Source organism: Podarcis pityusensis, assembly GCF_964106645.2.
Source record: "Podarcis pityusensis genome assembly, chromosome: 3".
Taxonomy (NCBI): domain Eukaryota; kingdom Metazoa; phylum Chordata; class Lepidosauria; order Squamata; family Lacertidae; genus Podarcis; species Podarcis pityusensis.
Window position 1 is genome coordinate 51,044,695 of NC_138026.1, and position 20,358 is coordinate 51,065,052.

Consider the following 20,358-nt stretch of genomic DNA (forward strand, 5'->3'; position numbering starts at 1 on the left):
TACTCAATGTGGTAATGCAGGGAACAGGGCAGCAGCTCACTGAATAATCCATGTAAGTAGTAGATTTCTTATGCATGTGCTGGTTATCATCTCTCCCAACTTGGAGAGAACTGAATTAAAGTAGTCACTTTAAAAACAAAACAAAACCATACACACATACACAACTTTTAATTAGTGAGAAACACATGACAGAGCCTTCCCCTAATCTAATACTCAGTCTAATACTCCAGTATAAAAACACCAGATAAGCATATTTGAAAAAAGAGACGTATATTCATTTTTTAACTGAAGTCATAATGAACTTCTGGGTCAAGGATCCTGAAGAAGCTGAAGACTTTAATTTATTAGAGAAGCTATGCACATGCTATAGCTCTGTGCTGCTCTCCTTAGGATGCATTTGGCTGACACAGGATGGAAAATGATAATGTCAGTGGTTAAAATGTACTAGAAACAGTTGCAGTTCAGGCCAGTACTGCAGGCACCATATTCCATCTGATAGCCTTTTGAAGTGGTTACAGCTCAGAGGGAAAAACAATACATTTCAGTAAGATTGCTGTAGGGTTCTAAAGTATTCCTTCATTTAAAATTAACATAAAAAAGGGGGAAAGCTTTATTGTTTCCTTTTTTCACTTCTGCTACATACATAAAGCAAAGTGTAGTTCAGGGCAATTAACCGACAGCTATGTTTTAAAAATTATTCTTATTTTGGGAATGAATAAACAAGTTTTTATGAGCATACTTTAGAACATAGGTCACAAGTGAAAATATGAAATCTGTGGTATGAAATATTAAATCAGCTTCAATTTTCTACAGGTAAGACTGTAATATTATTTCAGCTTTACCAAACTCTTGCTATCTGGTTAAATAGAGCCATAGTGTCTTTGTTTTTGCAAAAGAAGAACAGTACAATAACTGAAATATATAAATGATCAATCATTAAATGTGCTACTAGGAAAGGTCGTATAGACTACTTCCAGTACCCCTAAGGTTTATGACAAAACACTTAAGACAGGGTTGGATAACCACTTTTGTCCAATGGACTGGATAAAAAAGTGGCCAACCCACATCTGTCAATCATCTGATGTCATATGACACCAGGTGGCTCCGATTCCATGCAAAAACAGTAGGCTAGGGCTGCTAAGAAACAACTGGGAGCAAACTCTTAAGGCATCTGATTGTTCTTTGCAGGTGTAACTTTAGTCATCCTGCACCTGATGTCATATGATATAAAGTGAGTGACGGTTGGGCATGGCCACCCAAAATGGCATGGCCCATGGACTGGAGGTTTCTACTGCCTACTTAATATAAGCATAATAGACTAGAACAGTACTCATGCAAACACATAAAACATTCCAAAATACTATTATCTATATTCTTCATATTTACACAATCTGTGTTTTGCAAATATTTTGTAGTTTATGCTTATTTGTATATTGTTATTTTTCAATTATATTTTTGAGGACCCTTTTTGAGTTGAAAAGTGGTTCTGAATTTTACCATTAATAATATCCCATATCCCCCCCTTCTCTGAACATTAAATCAGTGGTTTGTTTCTTGTTTATTCTAATTTAAACATATGCAACTACCTGTTTTCCTGCTTTTCCTCTTTATTCAGAATGTCTTGGGAGCAGCCTCTACCATTAAGCTTTCCCCAGGCTGGAATATAAACCTTCTCTCCTTAAAATTGTGTGGAGCTACCAAACTTCTGTTTTAGGTTACCAGTCTCAAAAGTCAATCGTTCTTTTGTTAAATCAGTCGAGTCCCTTTAACTTTGGTTAGGTTAACACTATTAGCCTACTGAGCAGGAGCCTTATTATATCTATGTTTTGCATGGCAACTGCACATGTTGGCTACTAACATTCACTAACGATTGTCATTGTGCTTCATAAGTAGTACAACTGCCAGAAATGTGTACAGAACTAGAATCTAGGTTGTTGTTTTTTAAAAAAACAACCAAATGAAGAGTGAAAATTACTGAAAGACAGAAGGACATAAAAGAGGCCTCTCCAAGAGAGAAATGTTCTTATACATGGCAGTTGTATTATCCCAATATTATCCTCAAAATAGCGGGTCAGAAACATAGCAAGCTGGCAGAGTACAGAGAGAAATTTCTGCCTGAGTTCTATAGTCTTTATATAAACTTTGCAAAACTGCCAGTTCAGTTCTTTTAAGACCATTAAAGTCAACAATGAAACTACACATCATACATTTTGTTAAATGCACAATTGATGGGGACATAGAACATTTTGGAATGATTCAGAAAAGATGGGATGAACATTATGAATTGTTTTGAAAAGAGTAATTTTATTTTGTTTAACCATAAAATGCAGCTGTATTACACATTATCTCAAAATGCACTGTCCCTTAATATACTGGGTACTTACTTAGACTGCTTAGTTGTCTGATTATATTTGCCAAGGAAATATTTGTAACACATTCCAGTTCATTCTTGATGCCTCGTGGTAGTGCTGTATGACAAAGATACCTAGGGTCTATGTTTCTTTTTACCAGTGGCATCCTGAGATATCGATGACACAGCACACCTAGGAAAAGACAGGAGATAAATTACAACATGGTTTAATTAGCAAGATCATTGATCACTTATTGATAATGGGAAAATTTAGACATTATATACATTCTTTACAGTAATGTAAAGTCAAGAGAACTACAAAATGGTTTTTCTTTCAACTGCTGTTCATTTTGAACTTCCCTTACTTGAGAATGCTACAAATGTAGTTGTTAATGCCACAAATACTTTTCTTAAGAAAATGAATAGTATGACCTTTGCATGTCCACTATGTACAATGGGGCTTACTTTCAGGTAACACAGGATTAACAATAAAGAATTAAAAACTGGAGAAACTATTTGTAAATTGTTTTCTTTGCATAAACGTTTTAGTTAATATATAACTACAAAAGCAAGCACAAAAATTAAATAATGATTTTCATCCAGAATTTGAATGAAATTCAAATCAAGAGTCTTCAAAACTAGGATGTTGTAAATATTCCATTGTCCTTGATCCCTCATCCTGCAACCAACACTAGAGGTGACCACTGAAAGTATGGGTACCTTTGGTAAAAGTACATTCATACTACTGCTTATTCCACATCTAATGTGCTCCCACTGCTGCATTCACCATCAGCATCAGCATCTGATGGGAGGGTGTTCCACAGCGCGGGCGCCACTACGGCACTGGACTTCAGCGTCCGGGCAGAACGATGGGGGTGGAGAAGCTCCTTCAGGTATACTGGGCTGACTTTAGCTACAATCCATACCAACCCTATGATTTCTTGACAAATATTTCTGTTTGATGTGCTTTATCCTCAAATCTGCTCCAATCCAATTAGAAAACTGGATGCAGAGTAAGCAGTAATATGAACATACCCTAAGTTTTGGTATGTTAATTCTGCCTGGTGTCGGATCAGTTATATTCTGATGTAGTATTGACTGTACAGTTTTCCACACCAGAAGGGGGTGGAATGGTCTTACGTACAACTGTTGATGTGGCACAATGATCCAGAACACAACCCCCATGCAAATGGGGAGTTGCCTGTATAAAAATACTATTTTTAAATTCATTCAATTTAGTTTACATTCCACTTAATTTTTATCATTGTGTTTCTTTTAAAGAGATACTGTCACTGTATGTTCTGTCTCTTTAACATGTATACTTTTAGAGAAATTACATATATATTATTTTTTCTCATATTTGTACGTATGAATCTAACTAAAACCTTCTTCCATTTTGGCTGCATTGTGGACTAGATGAAGTTTTGAAATTGACAGTGAGAGAAGCCCTGTCTAGAAGCATTACACTAGTCAATCTGTGAAGTTACCCAAGGCATGGATGATGGTGGCTAGGTCACTAAATAATGTGCTTTTTATTGCATTAAAAACAAATAGATTTTTTTAGTGTTCTCTCTCAAGGTAGGGAAAGCAAGAATAGCCCTAAAAATATATTGTACGCATTAAAAACTACAACATGTCTAGCCATATTTCTAGTCTATTTTATTCATTGATTTAAAAATTGTTAACTCTCCTTTCAGAACACATTGCTCTCACTGCGTGGCTTACAAGACTCAGTATAATAGTAACAAATACACTTACATTTCTGACAGTGTTGATGTTTTTGTATTCTTCAAAAACATACCTGTTCCACAATCTAGCTACAGCTAAGGACATTTAACTCCATTTATTTTAATGGGAAATTTAAGTAAATGCACAGCTATCTCCCACTGAAATCAATGGGGACTTGTGCTTACCTTAGGGTGAGTTAAACCCATAAAAAACTGCATTGAAGTGCATCTATTAGTATACAGGCTGATTTTTGTTCCCATTATATGCACTCCCCAAAATAAAAATTAATGTAATTTAGTATAAAATTGCTTTTTTTTTAGTCCTATTTTTTTCAAAATGATTTCACTTTGAGCTTATTCATTATCTCTCCACTGCTGCTACGTATAGCATACAGCCACAAAAGCTCTATGGCTGATCACAACAGCTCTTTGTATTCTTGACAGCCATAGATAACCAATCCCTTTTTAAAGCTAAAAACGTGAATAGTTTAAACAAACTGTATCTTCTAAGGATATAATTACATCATTAATAAATTATAATTTTTAAAGTTCTGTGAAGGCTTTCCTTCTCAAAAATCTACTTTTTATGAACACTGCTTGTGTACAGTTGGAATCTCAAATCCATTTCACTACTTAAGGATAACTTGCTTTTCAAATTCAGACAACAGTTGAATAATCTGAGTTTAAATAAAATGCACACCAATTTATGTTAAAGGTAGTCTAGAATATATTTCAACTTCAAAAAGTCCCCTATTTCCTATAAATAGCAAAATGCAGTCTAGTACTGTACATTTATTTTACACCTAAACTTTAACAGCTAAAACAGGGATGCACAAATTCACTCTGCTATTAAAAACAAAAAAACTGCAGTTCAACCTCTACTGTAATGTTAACTTCACAATTAGTCATCAGTGGCAGAATTCTAAATACACAGAAAGCACAGACGGGCTAGTCAATCACAGAGCTGTGATTCCATTAATCATACTGAACACCTCCTGTCATTCTGATGCTACAGAATGGACCGCCAGCCCTTACACAAAAGAACTGGAATTCAACACACAGTGTCTTCCCTTAATAGTGCTGCCTTTTCAAAGAGACACTCACCCTAGTGCTCACAATTCCCCCTCTTCTTCAGAAATGTGAAGGTTGTTTTTTTAAAAATGGAGGAGGATATATTTGGTGATGAACCATAACTCCTAAATTCTAGGCTAGGACATACAGGCAACAAGAAGCGATGTTCGGGGCGGGGGGATAAATATGTGCAGCTCATTGTGCTGACCATACTGAAGATTCAAGTTGGAAATTGGAAGCTAATGAAATAATAAATCATGTCAGACAAAATGAAATCTATTGTTCAAAGGTCTGTCACTAGGAACTTTCATATCATATATGACCTAATTTGCTGATTATTCAAAGAGTGATGTATACTTAAATTTAGATTCATTTGAAAAATTATTATAGAATTTTAAAAATTACTTTATTTATGCTATTCTCTTATATTAAAAAACTGCCTAACATTCCTTAAGATCACAGGAAATCAGTTGCTCAGAAATTAGTACTATCCACTGCTAAGTAATTTAAGTCCATTAATTCTAATGGGCCTACTCTGAGTATAACCAACACTGGATATTACCCAAGAAATTTTCAGCTTCCTAAATATATTTATCAAGTTTTATATTTTGTAACTCCAATTAACAACTGCTTTTTTAAGTGATAAAAGTTAAAAATGTTTTAGATATAAGATATTACTGAGTTGGAAAGGATCTCAAAGGTAATCTAGGTGAAGCCCCTGCTGATACAAGAAATCCATTACTACTACTACAGTGATCAGCTTGTTATCACTCTCCAAGGGCTGATTTATAACTATTGTGTGGTGAGGGGATCTAGAGTCTGAAAATGTGGAAGTACATTTTAACTTATTTTAATTGTATTGTTTATTCATTGTTTTAGACTGTACATGCTTTGTGGTAGAATTACTTCCTTTAATTGTGTACAGAGCCATATATGTTAATGGTGCTATGTAAATAAATGTGAATACAGTAATGCTAAATTAATGAAAGAGGTACTGATTGGCAACAGAACATGGAACTGGAGCCAAACCAGGGACAGTACTCTTCCCAGCTGTTCTCAGAATATATCCTATACAGATATATTTTTGGCAGGGTTAAAATCTTCTACTGAAAATCAAAATGTGCCCTAGAGAGTCCATGGCTGGGTTGTGCAGAAGGGTCTGCAATTTTATTTAAAAGGTTAGCAATATGTAAAGTAGCATTCTTTTATCAAATTAAAATTCTGAGCTCCATTGTTGAGAAATATTGCTATCCTACTTCAAGTTTGTACTCACAGTACACCTTTAGCTATACAAGTTATTATTAATTTTCAGAATGTTTATGAGATGTTAAGTAAATTATATTTAAATCAGTTTTTTCAAACTAAATGAAGTAATTGCTCTTTTGAGAGTACCATTTTACAATAAAATTTCTTTGCAACCTAAGGAGTTGAAAAACTGCTACCACGTAGTCATATATAGCATCCCATTAGGTTGCAATGTGCTTGTTTTTGATTCAAAACACTAATATCATGTGGCACTACTGCCATAGCAATAAGTCCCATATTTATCATTCTGACATTACAATGAATAGCACAGTCATTCAGTTGAAATTCTGACTATTGCAATAACACAAACACTTGAATAAGTGTGGCTTCTATTCTGCAATGCAAATTCTGAATATGGAAGTAAAGACTTGCAACAAAATGCTGCAGTGTAACACCAGCCCCTAAGAGGTGTTTCCCCACAAAGACCTTGAACAGCAAAATAGTTGTCCGTTTCAGATGGTGGTCTCAGCTGGGTGAGGTTTGAGCTCAAGCAGGACGAGAGTGCTAAGCACAAATTTACAAGGAAAAGTCAAGCAAGTCCAAATTCAACTTCTAGTCAGACAATATCAAGCATGACAAAATTCAGGTTCAGATAAAATAAGAGTCAAGCAAAGCAGAAGTCAGGTTCTGATAAGGCAAAGTCCAAGCAAATCAGTAAATGTCTTGGATAATTCTGTGCAAGGTTTGCTGAACAGCAAACCAAGATTTAGCATTAGATGAAGCTGCAGGACTACCTCCACCTCTAGTAAATGAAGTCTCATCAGTTAAAGAGACTTCATCAAGATCACTAGCTGTTGACTCAAACAGTGCTGGTTCTGTTGGAGCTTCAGGCCTGGAATCCAAAGACTGCAAAATGGCTTCCTCAGGTTCCAGCTGTGCTGCAGGAAAAAAACATAGGGCCAGTTCTGAGGGGAAACCCCTTCTACACCTCTGAATCCCCAGCTTTGTCCACTGAAGACAAATGGGATCATAGGATCATGACAAGTAAGTGCTTTGTAGAATGGTTTGACTCTTGCAGAGGATGAGGAGTGGAAAAGGAAAAAGCAACACCTTTACTGAAACCTTACCCTGCTGTTCTATACAGTCATACCTCGAGTTGAATGTGCTTTGGGTTGAGTGCGTTTGAGTTGCGCTCCGCGGCAACTAAGTCTTACTCAGACTTAAGCTGTTTGGAACCTTTTTCATCTTCATTTTACTGCCAGCAGATGGAGACTTGTTTGCTGTAATTTCTGGAAACTGTGGATAGAACATTCACCTATTTGTAAAGCTAAGAGTCTGTAATGTATTCTAGCTGAAGTATTTTCATGAGGAACGTTTGTTTAAAGATGGATGTGGCCAGATGCTAATCTAACAAAGTTTTAATGTGCGTGAAGCAACCGCCACTGTACTAACTCTGCTATGACCAAGTGAAGAATGTCTCTTCCAAACTTCTCTCACCAAAAGTTTTCAGCTCTACCCTAGCAAGGAAACCACAAGGACCACAGTAAACAAAAAAACTAGACTAAATCCCAACTTTGGAGAAGGAATAATCCCCTCACCCTCACCAATACAGTTCCACACAATACAAACCTAGCTAGAGGGAGTCATTTTAGAATCATACATGGGCATAGCTTTTAGATAAGGCTCTGTGGAGACTCAAATTTCAGCAATCAGTTCAGTTTAAAACCAGGTAAAACCTATTTAGTTTTCTTTTTTAAAAAATGAATCCTCAACAGAGCATCAATGACTAGTTACTCACTGTCCACATACCTCTTGGTTGACATCCATTGTCCACACCTCACTTCCTAAATCCCCCCACCCTTTCAAATTCCTAATCCCTGGAAGTTGAGTCAGACCACCTGATATCATTGGCTTCAGCAGCAGCTAAGGGTAGCTAGCCCAGCGACTAAGCCAGCTCCATAAACTAGAGGGAACTCCAGCTGATACAGTGTCTTGGCCCCAGAAACAAAGGATCAAACTAACAGAAAAGTTAAGCAGCTGAGTAAGGCAAAAGGGTGAGGAGGCCTCTGTCCCTCCACTGTTTGATCTAAGAAATGCCAAGCTCTCAAATAAAGTAACACAATAAATTACAAAAACTGATATGAAGGTAGAAAATCACCAGAAGGGTGAGGAATTTCCAATGTATTGCAGTTTGTCACATGTATAAACTATCTACCTGCTAGACAGAAGTCATGGGTGTGTCCTCATTCCACTGAGCTTCTAGCTCTTAGGGAACAGGTTTTTTGCCTTGAGGCCAAGGTGGGCATACAGCTTTTTCACTGACCCAGAAGCAATAGCACCAGTTCTTAAACTCTTCCTCCTTCAAAGTAGCCAATTGGAACCAGACAGATTTACAAGACAGTATAGTTATTTGGAATCTAATAGGATTGCTGGTCCATTACTGATAAGGTTTATTCCCTCCCCCCTTCCCAGTTGTTAATTATGTCTGCTGCTACTGCTTAGGAATGTTTCTGGAACCAGCCCTGCTGCCAGAGGCAATTTTAGGCTAGTGTAACTGGTTCGGCTGCACTGGACACTGGTGCCACAGGGGACGTGTCAACAGTGATGTAGAACGGAGCAAGAGAGGTAGGTGGGGGTGATGCTGAATTTTAGCATTCCAGAAGGAGCTGCTGAAATTTGACAGCCCAACATCCACCACTGCGGCTGTTACTAGGAATAAATCTAGTACCACTGAATTACATAGTATATATGACATAGTTAAGAAGCACTATAAGTAGGTTTTGATTTTCACACCAATATTTTGTACATATATTTGCAACCTGAAAAAACTGAGAACTTTAGTATGCTCCACGTATATGAAAAAATAAGATTCTTCAGCTTCTCAAGATTGGGGAGTGGGGGAAGAAATTGAGATGTTCCTGTTTTGATTTCTGCAATGCACTCTACGTACAGCTACCTTTGAAGGTTACTCAGAAACTACAATTAATCCAGAATGAGGCTGCTAGACTGGTGACTGAGAGCGGCTGCCGGGAGCACATACCACCAGTCCTAATATATGTGTGTGTGTGTGTGTGTGTGTGTGTGTATATATATATATATATATATATATATATATAGGCTCCAGTACATTTCTGAGCACAATTCAAAGTGCTGGTGTTGACCTTTAAAGCCCTAAACAGTTAGGCCCTATATACCTGAGGACAGTGTCAGAAACTCAGGTATATAACCTAGACACCAAATGGCTCCTTAAAAGGAGTTACAGTTGTCAAAACAGAATGTCTAGTTGCCATTTTGGGGCAAGATGGCTCTAAAGTCTTATTTTTCATATGACAGACTGATTATGATTGATTCTCAGTTAAATATCTGGTTAGTTCAGATGACAACCTTGAGCTAGGTTAAGAGCTTTCAGACCTTAAAGAAAAAATCCATGGACAGTCCACATATATATTGGCATATTCTGACCTCTTTTTCTTAATGGTGACTGCTTCTGCTTAGGCTGCACAGAAAAAGCATTTTGGTTCCAGAAATTCATTCTAATTATGCAGATAAAATATAACTGATAGAATTCTACAAGATGAGGTATTAGCGTGTAAAAACTGTCCAGATCAAATGATCCGTAGGCATGCACCTCCAGATGGTGGAGACGTCAGGCGCCATCCTGGCACCCAGGCATCTTCACTTGGTTGTAAGTAGTCAAAAGCCAGGTGCAAACACTGTCTGGATAAGATATAAGGACTTACTTGAAAATAAAACCCCAAGGTGGTTGTCACCAATGGAAGCAAAGGCTCAGAAAAGGCTCAATATGGAGGCCAAATGGCCGAAATATTGGGAAATTTTGGAACAAGAAGGAGACAAATTGAAATTGCAGAGTTTTGAGAAATTAAAAGATAAAGTGCGAGACTGGCTTCATTATTATCAGATAATGGAGGCATATAATTTGGATAAGAAAATTGGCTTCCAGGTGGAAAAATCAAAACTATAAACAGAACTAAGATTTTGTCAAAGATGTATAACTTGCTGTTGAAATGGAATACTCAGGATGAAACGGTGAAATCTGCTATGATTAAATGGGCACAAGATGTTGGACATAATATTATGTTTGCTGACTGGGAACAGTTGTGGACTACAGGTATGAAATTTACGGCATGCAATGCCCTAAGGGAGAATATTATGAAAATGATATACAGGTGGTACATGACACCAGTCAAGCTTGCAAAAATCTATCATTTGCCCGATAATAAATGTTGGAAATGTAAAGAAAACGAAGGTACATTCTTTCACCTTTGGTGGACGTGCCCAAAGATTAAGGCTTTCTGGGAGATGATCTCTAATGAATTGAAAAAGGTATTTAAATATACCTTTCTAAAGAAACCAGAGGCCTTCCTGTTGGGCATAGTCGGCCAATTGAACTTTCTTTATGTATGCCACAACAGCAGCAAGAATACTTATTGCAAAGTATTGGAAGACACAAGACCTACCCAGTCTGGAAGAATGGCAGATCAAGGTGATGGACTATATGGAATTGGCGGAAATGACTGGCAGAATCCGAGACCAGGGAGAACAGTCGGTGGAAGAAGATTGGAAAAAGTTCAAAGACTATTTACAGAAATATTGTAAAATTGATGAATGTTAGAATGATGTTGGATAGAAACTAAGTGGCTTTTAGCTGTAATGTTATAAGGGAATATGAAAAAATGGACTATTAATAGGTAAAAATTTAATGTTACAATACTTTAAGATCGAAGACTAGGATAAACAAAGAGGGGAGGGATTTGCTAAACTAACAATTGAAGTGGAATACAGAAAAGGGAGGCGTGAGGAGGTCTGGGAAACAAGCAAATGAAAGATAAGTGATTGAAAGACTGAATTGTTTTTAACTATTTTTATTTTGTATTTTTCTTTTTTCTTTTTCTATTTTGTAATATTTTGAAAATCCTAATAAATATCTTATTAAAAAAAAAACAACAGAAAGCCAGGTGCAAACACATCTAAAGGAGTGCCTCCACCATCATCATTCAGTCCTGACACTGAGGCCCAGCTCTGAGGAACTTCTGGCAGTTCCCTCATTGCGAGAAGTTACAAGAACCAGGCAGTGGGCCTTCTTGGTAGTTGCACCTGTCCTGTGAAACGCCCTCCCATCAGATGTCAAAAATTCAAACAATTATATGACTTTTCATAGACATCTGAAGGCAGCCTTGTTTTGGGAAGCTTTTAATAATTGTTGTGTCCCTTTATATTTTGTTGGAAACTGCCCAGAATGCAACCTAGTCAGATGGGTGGGGCTAAATAAATAAATAATGTGGGGTTTTTTCCCTTAAGAAGCATGAGGGCCACCCTCTCCTCAGCAGCTGGCATGGTTGGACACCTGTCAGGGGCCTCATCCCAACATACAAACTGAACCACTGCCAACCGCAACCCTCAAAATTAGACCTAGATGCCACCATTTTTGTTTATCCTTGTGAGCATGCTTTAACAGCACAATTATACAACCCAATCTTAGCCCTTTTTCTCCTCTTCCTGCTTCTCTTTTGCCTCATGGTGCAACTGAAAAAGACTCCAGTTCCTGTAGCACTGGCAGGAAAAAGAATCAACCATTTCTGTCTCCCTCCCTTAGGAATCACTCCCACTTCCATTTGGGATCACTGCTTGATAAATAAGAGGCTGTGCTGGGGTAGTATGCGGGAACAAGTGAAAGGCCAGACTTGAAGGGCAATGCTTCACTTTCTAGCCACTTTCCTTTCTCTTCCCTGTTTCCCCCAAGCCTACTTCTCTGATATGAGCTTTGACTCTGTGGCTGTAGTAGTATTGAGGGATGAACCTGAACCCAACCTTCTCTAGTGGCAGCAACAATGAGCAGATGGAGCCAGTAGTACAGCATGCAGGCTCAGGGAAGCAGCAGTAAGGGGACATGATACTATGGTAACAAAGGGCCTACAAATGACTGAAATCATTCCTGCACAGAAAAAGCAGTACTGTAGTCAACAGAGGTGGTAACTATGATATGCAAACTGAACATCAATATATGAAGAGCAGCAAAGATAAGGCTTCTGCATGAACAAAATCAAACAGTGAATGCGTGTTCCATGACCAACATAGTAGCTTGAGTAGCTTGATGCTGCATGGCCAGAAATACATATTCTATGGCATAGGATTCAATATTCTTGTGAATAAATGATATAGATGTCCATATCAGCAAAATGAATATTGCCACATTCAAAATTTCTACAGAAACATAAATATTACTGTACACATTATCTGTGCACAAAGAAGAATCCATCTTATCCCCAGGGCTACAAATACCTTGTTCTTAAAGCTCCACACACTTCTGTAGGTAGCTTTACATATGCACATTTCCAGCAGTGCAGAGGCCACAAACACGAAAATGGCTAAAGGAAGAATGTGGTATCTTCTGTATGGCTAAAAGAAGGATTGGGGCAAGTTTCCCAGATTTTTTTGCTGTTCTTAGCAGGGGAGCAGCAGTTATTTCTTTAACCAGAATTCAGAAAGCAAGATCTGTTATTTGTTGCTGGCAGTGAAAACTAAGGCTGCCTTCAGAAAAACTGGCTCTATATCATGTATTATGATTTTGCATAATTTTTGTTTATTCTCTTATTTGTAGTATCTTTTACCTTCTTGTGACAAATTCTAGATGCCCTCTTCCCTGCATCATAAAAGCTTCTTTAATAGAAAATGCTTTCTTGTCTCTCTCCCCCATGCCTTCCAATAACAAGGAATAAAGCACGTGTTGTTATTACTCAGAACCTGAGCTGGTGATTTTGGGTTGAATCCAAAGATTTTGTCTGCACAAAACGCCAACTGTGGCAACTTATTTTTACAATAACAAAAAAGGAGGAGAGCACAAAATACATTGTCTATTAAGGGAAATAACCAAAGCAGCACAGTTGTTTTGATTCACGGACTGCACAATATGCTTCAAGGTCTAAAAATCTCCACCTCCTTTCTTCAATATAAAAATTAAGTGTGCACAACCCAGACCTTTGCAGCAGTTGGAGTAAGTTTGTCTAACAGGAGGTTAAAGAATGAGAGAGAGCTGCAAACAAATAGACACATCTAGGAGGATATTGGCTGTTGTAGAGGTCTCCCAGAAATCCTATCTCTCTACCAGCAAGACTTTCCTCAGCTACAGATTGACTGTGGCCAAACTTTCAATGCATTACAAGCAAGATTTAACTGCATGCAAGGGCCTTTATCTGCCTGACCAGTTCGGAATCCCTGCTGGAAGGCACAGAACAGTTTTGTCATTGCTATAACACAGCTCACCCTGGAGGTACATGTCTAGCATGGCCATGATAAAACAGAGAATGCCATATCTACAGTAGAAGCTTGGGGCAAAATATAAGAGCAGACAGTACCACATGGCCAGCCTCTTGGTTCACTGGTGTGTATGGATGCTTCTGTACTCGGTGTACCAACTCAAAGCTGGAACACATCCTTCTTTTTAAAGATTTTCCATTAGTGACTCAACAGCAGTCTAAAAAGCCAAGAATTAATCCTGGGGGGGTGGGGGCTAGTCCAGTGAAACTTCAAGACGAACAAGTATTTGGACATAAGCTTTGGTGGGTCAAAGAACACTTTTCTCAGGCACATGAAATGCTATCTGCAGCTGACAGATGCATCCGTAAACATATGGGTATGCGTACAAGAGTGTACCGTATTTTTCGCCCTATAGGACGCACTTTTTCCCCTCCAAAAATGAAGGGGAAATCTGTGTGCATCCTATGGGGCGAATACAGGCTTTCGCTGAAGCTTGGAGAGCGAGAGGGGTCGGTGCGCACCGACCCCTCTCGCTCTCCAGGCTTCAGGAAGCTATCAGCAAGCCTGGGGAGCCCGCGGGAGTTCCCGCAGGGCTCCCTAGGCTGCGGATAGCAGCCTGCCGCCCGGCGCGTGGGGCACCCTGAAGCAGAGCGCCCCTCGCGCTGGGCAGACATCCCCACAGTTCGGATAGCAGCCTGCTGCCCGGCGCATGGGGCGCCCTGAAGATGAGCGCCCCGCGCGCCGGATAGACATCGGCCAGCCCCACAAGCTCGGGGGACAGCGGGGAGGCGCAGCACCGCCATCCCGCTGTTCCCCGACCTGGTTTTGGGGGGGAAATAAAGGGGGGAAATTCCTTTATCCCCCCCCCCAAAAGCTAGGTGTGTCCTATGGGACGGAGCGTCCTATGGGACGAAAAATACGGTAAGTGTACACACACAGCGCTATAAACAAGTTTGTGGGAAGAAGTGCAGTGTAGCAAAGTGAAGATGAAAGGCTCAGGAAAGCATGATAGTCATGTTATAACCTATTAAGAGTGCAGTTCAGAACATTAGGCATTCCAAAAAAAAAAAAAAAAGAACAAGAAAAATCCAATTATTCTTGTCCAATACGCAGAGAAACAAAAAGCAGCTAAAGAAACAATTATTTTCAACAGCAACCTGGCCACACCCAGTCTCTACTGACCCCAATTGAGATGATTATCAAATCTTTAAGTGTTTTATGTTTATTAATCATATTTCTTTGCCAAACCACAACTAGTTGTGAGTGGGTCACAGCCATGATTATTGTATCTTTTGCTTTTTTAAATAGATTTTGTGGTTCTGTGCCAAGCTGTTCATTTCCTGTGAATGCTGTGTGCTCCACCCCTTCTGTTCAAAGCTTTTGCTTCCCTGGATAGCCTCTCCTTTGATTGTGATCTCATTGCCCAAGGAGAAGAATTCCAACCCTAGTGTTCTCTTTGAAATGTTAGCATCTTTATGTGGGGACACTTAAACATTCAATCCCTACAGCCAAACAGCAGATGCATCGTGTGAGTCAGCTCTCATTTACAATCATTTAGGGACAGGGTAGGAGTGGAGAAAAAGTTGTGTTGGGTGATTGAACTTTCTTCCATATAAACTAGGTTGAAAGTCACACCAGGGTCACTTTTCATTGCAGAATTTACACAGAAGCAGAGCTACTAGGATATGGTCACCTGCACAGCTGCAGCCAATGTCCACAAATTTCAGACACGTGTAATTCAAAATTTTCATTCTGTAAACAAAAAACACCTAGGGTAAAAAAACACAAAACCCTCACTAAATCTACTAATGTTTTGCCATTGTGGTACTTTTTTATTTCTGTTAAAGAATTGCCATATTGGATTAAAGGGAAAGGGACCCCTGACCATTAGATCCAGTCAGGGCCGACTCTGGAGTTGCGGTGCTCATCTCGCTTTATTGGCTGAGGGAGCCGGCGTACAGCTTCCGGGTCATGTGGCCAGCATGACTAAGCCGCTTCTGGAGAACCAGAGCAGCGCATGGAAACACTGTTTACCTTACCTATTTATCTACTTGCACTTTGACGTGCTTTCAAACTGCTAGGTTGGCAGGAGCAGGGACCGAGCAACGGGAGCTCACCCCGTCGTGGGGATTCGAACCACCGACCTTCTGATCAGCAAGTCCTAGGCTCTGTGGTTTAACCCACAGTGCCACCCATAGACGTTCCATAGTGGATTAAAGTGTCCCAAAGGGTTTTCCAAACAAAAACTATTTCAGGGAAGTATATTAAAGTGCTTCTCTCCAACATAACATTTATGCATCTGTCTGGGGCATTCTACTACCCCAAACAAATAAAAATTATCCCCTAAAATTGTCTAGGTCCATTCTCCCTATTATGTTTTATAAAAAGACTGAGATATGACTGTCAATGTCATCACTTATGTTCTACACTCAACATGTATTAACACAAAATAGTAGTACTTTCTAAACCTAGGTTTAACTGTAGATTTTCACTCTAGTCTTTTAGCTTCCGTTGATTAGAAAGGTTATACTAAAACATTTAAAACTGTTAATCAAACTTGTACTTCTCACAACCTGTCTTTGCATTTGATACTTACAATGTAATCCTCAGCCGAAAGAACAATCACCCCTCCCTTCAGACCTCAATCTTTTAGCAAGAAATTGTATATGATGTTCACTTAGAATCTAACAAGATGACAAATGTTCACAGCTACTGAATAATTAACTGAAAGTTTTGCTGACAGTAGTTTAGTCAGAATGAACTAGAAATTAAGAATTGATACAGTTCTATAGAATCAGATCTAAGCCTAACACCAGATCAGGACAGAGTATGCCACCTCAAATTGCCTACATCTTAAGACTCATACTACACTTTTCAGAGTTCCCTGTTTTGTCCCTATCTGCATGTGCTTCTTAAAGCAAAATCAGTCTAGGAAGGTGGCTACCACCCAGGGTACAGAAAGGACTGTTTTACCATTTCAGCTAAAAGTTCACCTTTCCCAAGCTAGGGGTAGAAGTAGTTTGGGGATTTTGAACCAAAAAACTATGAAAGAATTAAGCAGCCACACTTGGCCCAAGGCTTGCTGTCTGTCTAAGCCATGTTTGTTTTAAACAAAAACACATACATATATTTCTATATATGTATAGTTTAAATAACCCAAGTGGCATTCAACTAAGTTTTACTCAGGGTAAATGCACTGAAATTAATGTTCATTAATTTTAATGAGTGTACTCTGAGTAACACTTAGATGAGTAACACCCAGGTATTGGGAGCCCCATATAATGCATAGTTTGAGAACAAATAGCTATACACAGTTGAACAGAATTTTCACAGCTATGAATAAAATGTATGTGTCTATTCTAGTATGCCAAGTTTATACAATTCTCATTTCTTCTAGTTTGTAGTTTAAATTGTGTTTAATTGTTTCATTTGTTCTAATATCAATGAGTTTCCTTTAATGTCAATTCACTGTGTGTTAATAATAGTATGAAATGAATCCTGCTTGTCATGTGTAGCTCTTGCAGATTCATCCCCAAAATTCAAAAACTTTATTTCCATTAGAGACATGGCTAGAATTGATATCATAGTGGATTAATTAACATATACAGTAAGTAATTCTGAATCAGCTGATTGCACTCCAGAACAAAGTGATGCGTTCAAAAGTCTATCTGAAAAGCAGTATGTTTGATGTAAACAATAGCCATACATATTGATATTCAGTGCCTGGATAGGGAAAATTCTAGGTAGGAAAGAATGATCTAGGACAGGCACCCCCAAACTCGGCCTTCCAGATGTTTTGGGACTACAACTCCCATCATCCCTAGCTAGCAGGACCAGTGGACAGGGATGATGGGAGTTGTAGTCCCAAAACATCTAGAAGGCTGAGTTTGGGGATGCCTGATCTAGGATCTATCTGAATGCCAGAACACATCCTCTAAAACTCACAATTTTGTACTACAGCGCCTAGGCCTATACAAATATTCCACTACTGCAATCCTGCATATAGTTCAAATCCTGTATCACACACACTATAGACTAAAAGTAATTTAGTCTATAATAGGCAGAATAACACAAAAGGATGGCAAGTAGGGAGCTGTTCAGCTACCACCAACAGCTGCTATAAAGCCCTCTCCAATCCCTTTTTGATTTATTGACACTCCTTCAACATGTACAAACAAATTAGACTACATCCAAAATCATATACGTGTGGAGGTTAAGATCTACACCAGCTACCTCTTTGATTCTTATTAAAAAACAATATGGACATGTAAATTGGTTTTGGGGGGCTTTTTGTTTGTTTTGGTTTGTGGTTTGTATTTTTTTGCTGTTTTATGCTCTGGACACAACCTCTGGCAGAGGTTGCTAAGCTTTTGGGGCCAACAGGCACAGATGGAATTTTGGGAGACAGATATCCAGGGAATTGTTCTGCAGTAGTTCCAGTTTTATCTCTAGTGACAGTTCCAAAAGGTAGCATTTGATGAATGTCAAGACTTCCTACCATGAATAGTATTGAACTAAGTTTTGAACTAAGTATTGAACTGTTGAACTAAGACCAAATACAGAACTTTCACCCACAAGACCTTTAAAATTATAATTAAAAGAAATGATTAGAGTGGGATGCAAAAGTGTATCAGCAGTAGAGCACTTCAGTAACTGTAAACTTACAGTTACAGATAGGTAGCCGTGTTGGTCTGCCATAGTCAAAACAAAAAAATTCCTTCCAGTAGCACCTTAAAGACCAACTAAGTTAGTTCTTGGTATGAGCTTTCGTGTGCAAGCACACTTCTTCAGATACACTGAAACAGAAGTTGCCAGATCCTTCTATATAGTGAGAAGGTGGGGAGGGGTATTACTCAGAAGGGTGGTGGGAATGGGTGATTGGCAGATAGCTGAGATGAGCCTGTTGACGACTCTTAACGACTGCAATAGGTCTTACAGGAAAAAGCAAGGGGTGAGAAGGCGAGAAATGGCTTTGTCATGTATAATGAGATAAGAATCCAATGTCTTTGTTCAGGCCAGGTCTCTCCATGGTTTTAAGTTTGGTAATGAGTTGTAATTCAGCAGCTTCTCTTTCCAGTCTATTTCTGAAATTCCTTTGTAGTAAAACAGCTACTTTGAGATCTTGTATAGAATGTCCTGGGAGATTGAAGTGTTCTCCTACTGGTTTCTCTGTCTTGTGATTCTTGATGTCAGATTTGTGTCCGTTTATTCTTTGGCGTAAGGTTTGGCCTGTTTGTCCAATATAGAGAGCTGAAGGACACTGTTGGCATTTGATGGCATACACAATGTTAGACGATGAGCAATTAAACAGTCCCGAGATGGTATGTGTGATGTTGTTGGGGCCGGACAACACCATTACTGGCCCCAACAACATCACACATACCATCTCGGGACTGTTTAATTGCTCATCGTCTAACATTGTGTATGCCATCAAATGCCAACAGTGTCCTTCAGCTCTCTATATTGGACAAACAGGCCAAACCTTACGCCAAAGAATAAACGGACACAAATCTGACATCAAGAATCACAAGACAGAGAAACCAGTAGGAGAACACTTCAATCTCCCAGGACATTCTATACAAGATCTCAAAGTAGCTGTTTTACTACAAAGGAATTTCAGAAATAGACTGGAAAGAGAAGCTGCTGAATTACAACTCATTACCAAACTTAAAACCATGGAGAGACCTGGCCTGAACAAAGACCTTGGATTCTTATCTCATTATACATGACAAAGCCATTTCTCGCCTTCTCACCCCTTGCTTTTTCCTGTAAGACCTATTGCAGTCGTTAAGAGTCGTCAACAGGCTCATCTCAGCTATCTGCCAATCACCCATTCCCACCACCCTTCTGAGTAATACCCCTCCCCACCTTCTCACTATATAGAAGGATCTGGCAACTTCTGTTTCAGTGTATCTGAAGAAGTGTGCTTGCACACGAAAGCTCATACCAAGAACTAACTTAGTTGGTCTTTAAGGTGCTACTGGAAGGAATTTTTTTGTGTAAACTTACAGTCTCTATCCACCCTTTAAAGGCACTGGCCCTTGCTTGAGCATTATATTGCTGGTCCTGACTTGGGAACACAGTAGAAAGCTATTTAGATTGTCCCCAGTTGACTTAAGAGAACTAATGTAGAAATTACAGAAATATTTCAAAATAGTGGGACTGCACTGTAACAGCAGAAGTCCTCACTCAATAATTATTTGCAAAACTGCATCACAGTCATAATATGCCAGTAATTAGCAATTTGGATTGGAAGCATTGGTTAATTATCAATTACTCTTGAATCTTGGCTTCTTACACTGCTGCTGACAATCACCAGAGAAAAAGGCAGCAGAAGTTAAAAACTATAGCTAACTAGATTTCTAACTTTTCACATTGCTTCAATTGTGATATCCTGTATCTAGCCTGATGGAGGAATCCCCAACAGCAAGGAGGAGATGTGCAGCATAAAATAGTTCTGCAAGCTATGAGAAGATTGGAATATGTAATTTTCACATTTTTCAATGTATATGTTGAAATAGAATGTAAATTAAATAAATTTCAAGGCATTCCCTAAAACACCATGCTGAGAATCTTCTAATATCTCCTACTGATATATCTAATTAATGTGCTCATCTGTTCAGATGTTGTAAGCCAGACATGAGCTTTATAACACTACTTTCATTCTACAGTGTATTTTGAAAGCATCAG

The 20,358-nt window shown here is 38.7% G+C and overlaps 1 protein-coding gene across 4 annotated transcripts in view; it reads right to left on the bottom strand.

Annotated features, from left to right (window-relative positions):
• The window catches only part of WASF1 (WASP family member 1), a 51,966-nt gene that overhangs the window by 21,952 nt on the left and 9,656 nt on the right, over positions 1-20,358 (bottom strand). For 2 of the 4 annotated variants that reach the window (XM_081000393.1, XM_081000391.1), the window contains one exon: positions 2,385-2,543. In XM_081000393.1, the coding sequence (XP_080856519.1) occupies positions 2,385-2,517 (133 nt within the window). In that variant the 5' untranslated portion in view covers positions 2,518-2,543. Of the gene's footprint in view, positions 1-2,384; positions 2,544-7,543; positions 7,690-15,361; positions 15,421-16,264; positions 16,353-20,358 lie in introns of all 4 variants that reach the window. The other 2 variants (XM_081000390.1, XM_081000392.1) reach the window with 2 other exon arrangements.